At 39.9% G+C, this 10,902-nt stretch overlaps 1 protein-coding gene across 1 annotated transcript; it reads right to left on the bottom strand.

Annotated features, from left to right (window-relative positions):
* cab39l (calcium binding protein 39-like) lies at positions 1–10,902 on the bottom strand. The gene is given in 9 exon segments (NM_001200422.1): positions 1–249; positions 1,577–1,720; positions 1,810–1,875; positions 2,348–2,407; positions 2,496–2,664; positions 2,910–3,028; positions 4,733–4,897; positions 6,147–6,323; positions 10,780–10,902. Coding segments are annotated over 8 exon segments (1,005 nt in total). The 5' UTR covers positions 6,249–6,323; positions 10,780–10,902; the 3' UTR covers positions 1–69.

The following is a 10,902-nucleotide window of genomic DNA, read 5'->3' on the forward strand; positions in this document are numbered from 1 at the left end:
TTTTTTTTCCTGTTTGTTTTTCCTCAGTAAAAAGATGAGGTGCTTGATAACGCGATCGCTAGCTAAGGTTTAGGAGGCGGGTTTCTTTAAGTCTCGTATCTGTTTAATGAGGTACGTCTTTTCGTCGTTAAACTGCTCGTCGTCTGTGCGGTCCTTCTGGAAGTTGCTAAGGAAGTCGATGAGCTTCGTCTGGTTCTTCAGAAGGATGTCTATGATGGGCTGCGTTTTGTTAGGGTTAGCCACAAACACCTGCCAGAAGGAAAAAAATAAATAAATAAATGCATATACACTGATTCATGTCCAGGATAACTGCATAAAGTCTTCTCAAGGAACACGCCAACATTTATCAACCCACTCTCTATTCAGCACGTGTGTGAACGCCTCAGACATGAACGAACACATTTTCCTGAACCGAGAACAGAACAGAAATCCTGTTTACTCAAAACTCACTCACAGTCAAAGTCTATGAAGTGTTTCAGTGCTGATCCGCTGCTCAAACTTTGAACATTCCTGCTCTGACTGTGCAGGAGACCAAACACTCCTTTTATTCACCGCCTAATTATCCTTAGGATTACTTCGAAAGTGTTCTAGTTGCACCAAACACTCCTTTTATTCACCGCCTAATTATCCTTAGGATTACTTCGAAAGTGTTCTAGTTGCAGTTTATTGTAGGACACTTCATCTTTATTCAGTCAAATTGTTTTTCCTCTGAAATTGGAATATTACAAATATCAGTCCCCATCACCGAGTTCCCAACGAATCCACGTCCATAATGATGAGTCTTTATTGGTCACATATACACATTAGAGCACAGTGAAATTCTTTTCTTCGCATACCCCAGCCTGTCAGGAAGCTGGGGTCAGATACCATGATGCCATACCTGGAGCAGAGAGGGTTAAGGGCCTTGCTTAAGGACCCAACAGTGGCAGCTCAGCAGTGCTGGGGCTTGAACCCCCGACCTTCCGATCAGTAACCCAGAGCCTTAACCGCTAAGCCACCACTGGTCCATAAATGACCTGGTGCCGAGACCAATCTTGAACAAGCATGTCTTCATAGAGCTCACTTTGTGCACAGCAACATTGTCATGCTGGAACATGTCGGGTCCTCTTAATTCCAGGGAAGGGAAATAAAAATGTAACGCACACAAGGACATGCTACACAACTGTGTGCTTCCAACTTGCACATTCTGAAGGTGCTCGTTACCCAAATCATATTATTGTGGACCTTTTTTTTTTAAATGAGCTCAGGTGTTTGTTTAAATCTGAATTTTTACTCTATCGCGTCAGTGTTTGGGAAAACAGCAAAAAACTCCTTAAGAACAGTTGATCGTTTCATCCGAACACCTTGTTAAAATGTAACAGTTCTATAATTGCAAAAATTAAACTACGTTCAAAAGCTGCCCTGAGACACAAACTCTCTTCTCAAGTAAATATGTTTTGTTCTGTTCTCTGGACAGGAAGGTGTGTTGATATTATACTCCATGGTAATTACACAAACACGATACTGTAAACAGTGATTATCCTTTTGGGATAAAAAAAAAATACTCCCATGTTTTCCAACCTAATCATGAGGTTACCTTGAAGACGTGGAACGCCTCAAACTGGATATTGGGACTTTTGTCTCTCAACAGGTTCATCATGAGCTTGAGGTTCTCCGGCTTACTGATGTACCTCGTCATCACAGTGAAGTTGTGTCTGTCCAGCAGGAGCTCACCCAACAGCTGTCACACAGAAACACACGCATTTCAGTTTCGAGGACAGTCAAGAAGAAAAGGCAGTAGTTTCTTATAAGGCTCTACACAACACACACCTTCAGTGACTGCCTCTTTGTCACATAGTTTTCAGAGTGCAGTAGCTTCTCATAGTTCTCGAAGACCTGCAAAAATAAAATAAAGAGTTCAAACACCACATCAAGGGAGAAGATTTAAATAACTAGTAAAAATAAAAAAAGAAGAAGAAATGCTAAACCACTTCAGTGAGCTTTCAACCACCCTAATTAAAACTTTCTGGTTTATAACAAAAAAAAAAAAAAAAAAAAAAAAAAAAAGACCAAATATTTGTTTAAGACTTTTTTTGTTGCATTTCTAATAATTTACTACATGCGATGGTTTCGCAAAAATGTTATTATACAAGAGAAATCTTGTGCATTTTCTATCCTCAAGAAATCCTGCAGAAATGTGCATATTGGAGCTGGATTAGTAATAACACTAACCACATATTACTACACAGAACTACAGCAGATTTTCAACTCTATTAAAAGATCACGCTCCCTGCACAGACAACTACACAGAATACAGTTCCAGTTTTACAAACAAACAAACACATATATACTCGTAAATGTCACTTACCGCATCGTAGTTCTGTTCTAAAAATTCTGCCACGAGAACCTTGTGTCTTGTGAGAAGGTCCTGTAGAACAACAGCAAGAAAATCTGATTAGTTCAGGACCTCAAGCCGAGGAGAAGATTAGACGGTTGTGTCAGGACCGTGTTCTTGCCTTGAAGGTGGCGAATGCATCAGAAGCGATGTCGAACGTTGACATTTCCACGTAGCTGAAGAAGTCGTTGAAATGCTCCGAGTGCAGGATGATTTTGGCGAGCGGTTCGTGCCGGATGCACTCGCGCAGCATGATGCCGCAGTTCAGCGCCACCTGAGGAGTCTCGTACCTGCAGGGGTAAATAATCGATAAAAAGAACAACAAAAACACTCATTAAAATGTCAAACACATTCAGCGCGGAGTTAATACAAGTGTTTTACGCTACTCAAACGTTCAGAGTTTAATTATTGACTTAATTCATAGAACAGGTCTTGAAATGTTATGTGTTTTTTTTTTGTTTTGTTTTTTAAATTCATGTCACCATAAATAACAAAATCAAGAGGTGGAGATGAAGTGAGCGACGTGTCATCTCACCCTTTCAGCAGGATGAAGAGCACTTCCTGATGGGAGCAGAAATATTCCACTGTGGGGCTGCGGGTGCCAATCTGCCTGCGTAGGATGTTGTTGAAGATCTGACACACGTCCTTCTTCCCCTGCACACACACATTGTACAAGTATAAAAGATTATACTTAAAACACACACATCACATGAGAGTCAGATAAATGCATAACTGTGTGTAAAAAAAAAAAAAAAAAAAAAAAAAAAAAAAAAACAAAAAAAAAAAGGGATCAAATACACATCAGGTTTTGTGTGTGTAACGTTTCCTTCTTCCCTCGGTCAATGGTTGCCTCAACTAACAGGCTTGTGAACAGCTAGCTATTTTCCTCTTTTTATATAAAGTCAGGTCTCTCAGTGACAAATGTTCTCATTTTAATGACAAAAATTACTTTCTCTTACACACTCACATAAATACCCGTGGCTGTCAAGAAACCGTGTGTAGAAACAGTGAGTGAATGGATGTATTGTGTGTTCAATAAAAGTGAACGAGGCACATGAGAAACATTTGGCAACCATTTTGTTTAAGGTATCGGTTCAGTACGTTAAAGTTTTTAGAAACATTAAAAACTCCTTTTTTAATAGCACATGTGCAACATTTTCTCAGTTAGTTTTGCTGTCGATCGCCCCCCCCCTCCCCCTCCCCCTCCCGCCATGTTCAGATCCCTGCCAAGATGGAAATAAGGCGTGCGGTTTCCTCAGAGCGAATTCATAATTCATGTTTTATAATGATATTAATCATGAGCTGAAGCAGCATGCATAGTGTGTTTTAATAAAATGCTTAAAAATGAGTTTTACCTCTCCTCTCCTGTCATTTAAATGCCTCCTATTACACTGTGACAAGCAGATTATTAACCCTTCAGGACTGTGAGTTTTGCAGAGAAAGCTCAGCAAGATTAGACGAACTACCTTGCATATTTTGGTTAATAACTTTGTGAGATTTTAATATAAGATAAAATAATCCATGCGGGGTGATGCGTCACAATGCGACGTTCTCCACTTCTAAACAACACGCTGCACTTTTTAAACCGTTCACACTACCGGTCAAAAGTTTGTGGACACTCGACTGAAATGTTCCTCATGATATTAAAAACCTTTTGATCGGAAGGTGTAGGATTAAATATTTGAAATCTGTCTTGTAGACAAAAATATAATTGTGCCAACATAGTTTTCTAAGGAAAGAAATGAATAACATTTTATTTACAAAATAATATTTATTTTAAACGGACGACTCGGAGCGAAATATTCCAAAAAGCAGCTGATAAGCGTCCAGCGCAGGTGTGAACTCTTAACACTGTTTAAAAAGCATCTCGGGGAGATTCCTCAAGAAGTCAGTTGAGAAAATGCCAAGAATACATTTCTGGAAATTCTAGGCAAAAAGGGGGTCTACTTTGAAGATGCTAAAATATTACATTATTTTGATTTATTTTGGATTTTTATCACAACATATTTCCCATAGTTCCATTTGTGTTCCTCCAGAGTTTTGATGACTTTATTATTATTATAAAAATAAAAATAAAGAATGAATGTGTCTAAACATCTGACAGGAAGTGTACATGTTAACAATTTCCCAAGAAACCAGAAAGAGTAAACTCCTCGGTCCTGAAAATTTCTGAGCAGATGGTTAATTCTGATTGGTGCATCTGTAAACCTGTCATCGGCTCTACCGGATAAAACCCCGTCCAACTCGAATTAACCAGAAGGAAAGGTTTCACAACAGACGCTATAGTTAATAGAAATGAGCTAATTATGTAAATAAATTGATGGCTGCGTGTACGTGTCAGAACATGCGGTGACAAACCTCAAAGTCGATGACCTGCAGGTTCTCCACCAGGGAGATGAGAAGGCCGCTGTTGTACAGCTCTTGTGCCAACTGGGCCACTGTCTCCGTGTGTGGCTCCTTGTCGTTGGTGCCGTACAGGATCTCTTTCATCGCCACTAGACATTTAGACACCTCATCTGAGGCCTACACACACACACACACACACACACACACACGTATAACTGACAGGTGCACTGAACAGACGCCTGACAGACGGCATTCTTCTCTCACAGGAAGAACACAGGACCAGGCAGTCATCTGTTCATCAATCATCTACTTTCAACACAAGTTTTGATGAGACAGGAGCGCAGGGCACACGTGTCTACCACAGGATACCTAAGGATGACATCAGACAGCTGGCTCAGAGTTTCACACACCTGTACTTTAGCATGGAGCTGAAGGAACCTGGCTTAGCGAGAGGCTGTGAATGAACATGAGGTAAAGCAGCACAGTGGCATCATCACATCGCTGTCATCTCACCACATTCTTAACACTCGTGTGCTTGAACTGTTGCTTATTTCCTTTCACTCTCCTCCTGTTATGTTTACTTGTTTAGTCCCATCTATCTCCAGATTTTTAATCAACTCTTCTTTCTATAATTATTGTTTTGCCAAATTTTCATATTATGAGTAAATGAATCCACACACCGATGGATCTTAATTTAGATATTACTTTGTCTACAAAAGGTTATATCTAGAGCCAGAATGGTAAAAGCCTTTCGAGAGAGCGCTATTACATATTGAAACACGTTATTAAAGAAGAACGTGTCAGTCAACCTTAGTAAGAAGGATTCGTCGACAGAACTATTTATCCCAGGGGCTAAGGAGTGTTTTCATATTTCTACAGAGCCAACACGCCACACGTTGTGCTTTTCAAAACTCGAATAGCGTTATCAGATGGAGCTGAAGTGCTGCTTCATAGCAAGATGCAAGCTTTTTCACCTAGACTGTCTAGACGACGTCAAGTCTGTTAGAAGTGCGAGCAGAAGAACTGCAGCCAAGGCAGGAGGTAGGTTCTGACGAGCGCTGGAACAAAGCCTGGCAGTGAGCATGTGGCACTCTGATGGAGTAGCTTGACCTTACAATGTTGCTTGTACAGTTACGCTCTATGATGGTGAAACAAAGTGGCTCCAGACTGGATTGAAGCTTAAATATAAACTCGATATGCAGATATTGATAGAAAGTGTGGAAGCATGTGGAATAGAACAGAAGTCAGAAAGCAGTGTACAACTATAATATTGTATTATATTGTATATTTCATGATGTACAGAAAATAAATAAACAAATAATTAAATAAAAAAGGTGCTTTACTTCTGGCATTACTAATAATAACGGCATGCAAAAAGATATATTAGCTTCTTATGCTTTGATTTTTCCTTTAAGTATGATCTCACCTTCTCTGTCTTCTTGTCCTGCTTCACCAGGATAGACAGGTTGTCCTTCAGAGCCTTCACAATCTCCGTGGGACTCTTGTGAGATTTACCAAAGAGTGGCATGGTTGGAGCCCAGCGTCTCTCTTGCTTGGTCTTGCTCTTTTGTTCTCTCTCTCTCTCTCTCTCTTTCCTCAGAACCTGTAGAGAAGAAGGAAGAAGATAAGAGAGGAAGTGTCACTATTTGCTCATACTCTTCATTTAAACTCAGAGCTCATCAGGCTATTGATCAGAGTTGTTGAGCTACGTCTCCTCAGCTAAAAACAAAAACAAACAAACAAACCAAAAAGGATCCTGTCCTCTCCCAAGATGTTAATACTTGACCGTAGCTTTCAACACGATTTCAACTAAAATCAACACAGAAATTGTTGCCAGGACACAAAATGTAGATTTCGCAATGGTTATCTTAGTAAAGGGCAGTCTATGTGCGCATGACAATATACAGGAGCGTTAAAGTCAACGATCCTCTTGACAAGTGTCCAGAACCTTGTTAGTTACACTTTACAGAAAGTGTCTCAGTGCTGTTCTCTCCAGTGTTTTGCAGGAAGAAAGAAAAAAAAAAGTTTATATTTGGACACTATAGCCCTAAAACAAATGTATATCGTATTTTTAAGCTCAAAATACACACTCATGGCAGAAAAGCGCTCGCTCTACTGTCAGGAGATCACGAGTTTGAGATACCGATGATGCCACAGCTATCCATGGCCAGTAAAAGCAAAACTGGCCCTGCTTTCTTCGTAGGAGTTCTAGCATACGCTCCCTTCCCATCAATCACAGCAACACTATCCAATCATGGGCGTCTGTGAGCTCATGTATGTGGACAGCGCTTCCCTTTGTGTCGGTTATGCTGCCATGTGACGTTGCGCAACAAGCAGCAGTTTCAAAAAGTGACGCAGCGTCTCATCTTCTTGTACCAGGATAACCTGTGAAAATTTGTTTAAAGCATTTGAGTATCTCACGAGCTGCTTTCACGGGTCTTGGAGGAAGCATGTGTTAGCCACTCGCATGCTCTTGTCATACGACACAAGTTTAAAAACAGCCGCACCAAATGGAACAGTCCGAGTGGAAAAACTTCAGTATGTCAGTTCCTGAAAGCGGACATGGCCTAGCTTGCGAGTAGTAATCCGGTGAGGTGAGAACCCCAGGAGAGTAAATGTGTGTGAGATCACTGCCCTGTTCAGCCATTCCTGTCTTTCTGAGATTATCCAGTGCTTGCCAAGAGCTGATCTCTTGTCACATCATGTGACCCTCTGCCAGACCAGATCATTCTCAACACCCTCTTGAAAGGAGGACATATTCACTTCCTCGCTTTGGTTATCAAAACAAAGTTCACACACTTTTCAAAAGAGGCTTGTGAACCACAACTGACTCAAATCGACTCATTAAGACAATCCCACATATTACTGGTGTTATTACAAACGATTAAGTGTGTGTGCACGCTTTCTGACAAAATACAATCTTGACATTGTTCATCCATAAGTCCATGTCAAATAAAAATGAGATTCATTTACTCAAGTGTATATTACAACAGAATGCAAAACATAACACTTGACATAAGCTATACAAATGCTTTAAACAAATGTTTCCAGGTTATCCAGCTATACGATGATGAGACAATGCATCACCTGTTTTATTGGGGTAATCAAGCGAACATGACCAGGCAGATTTACGGACCAACTAAATCAAAAACCAACAACTCGCCAACCATCCACTTATGTCACATAAAGTGACATATTTTCGCAAACAGGAAACACTACATACATGATCTTGGCATGCAGTCCTGTAGCAAACCTATCTCAGGTATGTCTGTCAAAAGTCATGTCAACGGCAGATGAATGATCACATTCAAGAGGTCTAGATCTTTACAGAAAAACAGTGCACTCAAAACTATTCCCCTCCTCTATTTGAACTTGATATGTGGTTGTTTTGAACATCTCTTGTTCTGTCAAATTGAAATTAATGTTAACGTTCTGCATACGTTTTTTCTATTATTTATAACTTAACGCAAGGCTGAAATTGGCAGGTTGGAGTCTTGGTTTACTCTACACTCTTGTACTTGAGAGAAATGAACCATCATGCATGAGTCACCTGCCCCAAAAACAGTAATAAATCCATAAAGACAGTAATAAATATGCAAATGCAATGCTTATATGGAGTTAAAATGATGCATGTGTTGACACTTCTTGCAGGACAGCATTCAATTGGTTTTAAAGAAACCATTCATAATATTACCAGAGCTAAAATATCTAGGCACCACTCAATGTATGCTGATTGGAGGTATAGTAATAATATTCTTAAAGTTCAGCAACATTTTACTCTGACTGTACCATGTACTGTACTTTTTTAAAAAACTAAATAAATATATTAAAATATTTTTTTAAATATAAAGAAAATAAAAGATATTCAAGTAAACTGAGCCGAAAAGTAATACTCCAAATATAAAATAAAAATCGAGTCATCCAATATGAACGAAAAACACTTCAAATAACACAACAAAATTAGTCAGTGATACTTTTTATTTCGCCTCTAGATGTGGATTTTTGCTGACAACCGATAGTTCCAGCGAGCAGTTATCAGTGCCGATTCATCTGCAAAATCGGTCGACGTCTTATAATCTCCATCTATTGCGTTTGTACGTCTTATAATCTCCATCTATTGCGTTTGTCTTCTGTAAGTCTAAGGGCAGCTGTTAGGGATGTCACTTATAAAATATATTTTTGTAAAATGTTTTCATGAATATGGTCATCAAACTTCTTTGTTCACCTAAGTTCTTATAATGTCGGGGGCGGGACACTTCAGATTCTACAGAGCGTTTGATTGGACAGAAAATCTGAAGTGCAGAATGATGTCACTAAAATTGTTGATCCGTAACGGTGGTAGAGAGACACTGTAAATCCTGAATGCGTATATCTTTTAAATGCGACTTTTGTCATTGTTTTGGAGAACACTAGCTTATACATAACCTTAAGGCCATATTAACCATATTCACACTAAAACCCACAAAACATCCATTCTGATTTCACAGGTAACTGAAATCAAGAAGAAGAAAAATAGTATGTAAGCAAAATGACTTTACAGTATTGCTCCAAGGTTTGAAAGTTTAAAAAGCACAGCTGTCTCTAATATCCGTCTCATCCCACGGCATTTACTGTTACAGTGCGACAGTTGTACTCGTGGGTTTGTGTAATATAGCTGCACGTCATTACTTCAGATTTACTGACTGCCCCAACAGCTGCCCTTAGACTTCCTTTATAAATAAAAGTTTACCTAAACAGTTTTCAACTTATTTTCTCTGCACAAGGAAACAGTGGAAATTCTTCTTGTTGCAGATTCACTGATCAGAGATTCGGATAATAAAACGGACAAGTATTCCTTTAATTCCTCCACAAGTCCAATCAAAGAAGGCGGTCCGATGCTCATTACACATGGGGATCAGAGATAACAGGTTTTATCAGTGTACAAGTGAGCTCACTAGCTTATAAAAGAAAATCAGATCCTACAGTCAACACTGGATATGTCTCTCTCTCACTCACACAAGCACACACACAGGGCTCTAGCTGTTCCACCTTTGACAAACAAATGCTGTGAAAGGCTTAGAAACAACTCCAGCAAACCAAATGCAAAAAAAATAAACATGTAGGTAAAAGGAGGAGATAAATGAGTAAATTACTTGTTCAGCACAACAGAGAAAGAGAGACAGACAGAGATAGAGATCTGCAGGTACGTGAACCTGATCATAGGAGATTATAGTGTGACTCAAGAAAAGAGGTAAGGTTAGCTATTAGTCAGCAAACCACCTTTTCCCCGATAACCTCGTTTCCCCACATGACTAACTGCCTATCCAAGGCCTAATTTTGCCACACTTCAGTTCGCTGACTAGCTACAGTTTCAGGTGACTAGCTAACGTAGACAAAACCTGCCAAAAAAAAACCCCACGAATATCCGAAGCTAGTACCGTAGCTAGTTAGCTACAACATTAGCTAACAACACTGAGGATAAAAACATTCATATTTTTTTCCGCGAACACTCCAAATGTATCATTTTTATTATTATTATTATTATCTTCAATCTAGCTAGTTATGTTCTTCACTTAGCATCACTTAGCAAAACAAACTGGCCGTTAGCGTTCAAACAGAACAAGAATGTAGCTACATCCAGGCTAGGTTCAGGCCCGCATACTTGCGTACTAAGTAGTATGTTGCAACCTACGGCTGCGTACTATTTTTAGCACACTACGGAGTACGGTAGTATGCGGTTTTGGACGCAGCCATTGACGGGACAGGCACGGCACACACATTACATACACACTCAGCGTTAAATGCAGGCTCGAAATATCTATCTATCTATCTATCTATCTATCTATCACCTAGCCAGACACAAATAAAGCTAAATAACATGACACTGAGTTATGGTTACGAGTTTTAAATGGCAGGTAAAAACAAAACAAGGCGCTACAGCTAGCACTCACACACTCGCATCCACTCGCTTTAAGTTTGTAACAATGTCAAGGGCGACGTTCATTTCAGACACCGACTCTCAGCGACGCTTCTTCCCACGTTTCGACGCCTCTAACCCGGCTAGAGAGGTGAACACTTACCGCGGCCACGGCCTTGTTTAGACTGTTTTCGGTCGGTTTTCGTCTTCGGTTGCTATCTGTCCCTTGCTTCACTGTTACCGAGCAGCCCTTTTTTCTGGTCACGCCAGCAGTGTGTGTGTGTGT

The sequence above is a fragment of the Ictalurus punctatus genome, chromosome 26, assembly GCF_001660625.3.
Source record: "Ictalurus punctatus breed USDA103 chromosome 26, Coco_2.0, whole genome shotgun sequence".
Taxonomy (NCBI): Eukaryota; Metazoa; Chordata; class Actinopteri; order Siluriformes; family Ictaluridae; genus Ictalurus; species Ictalurus punctatus.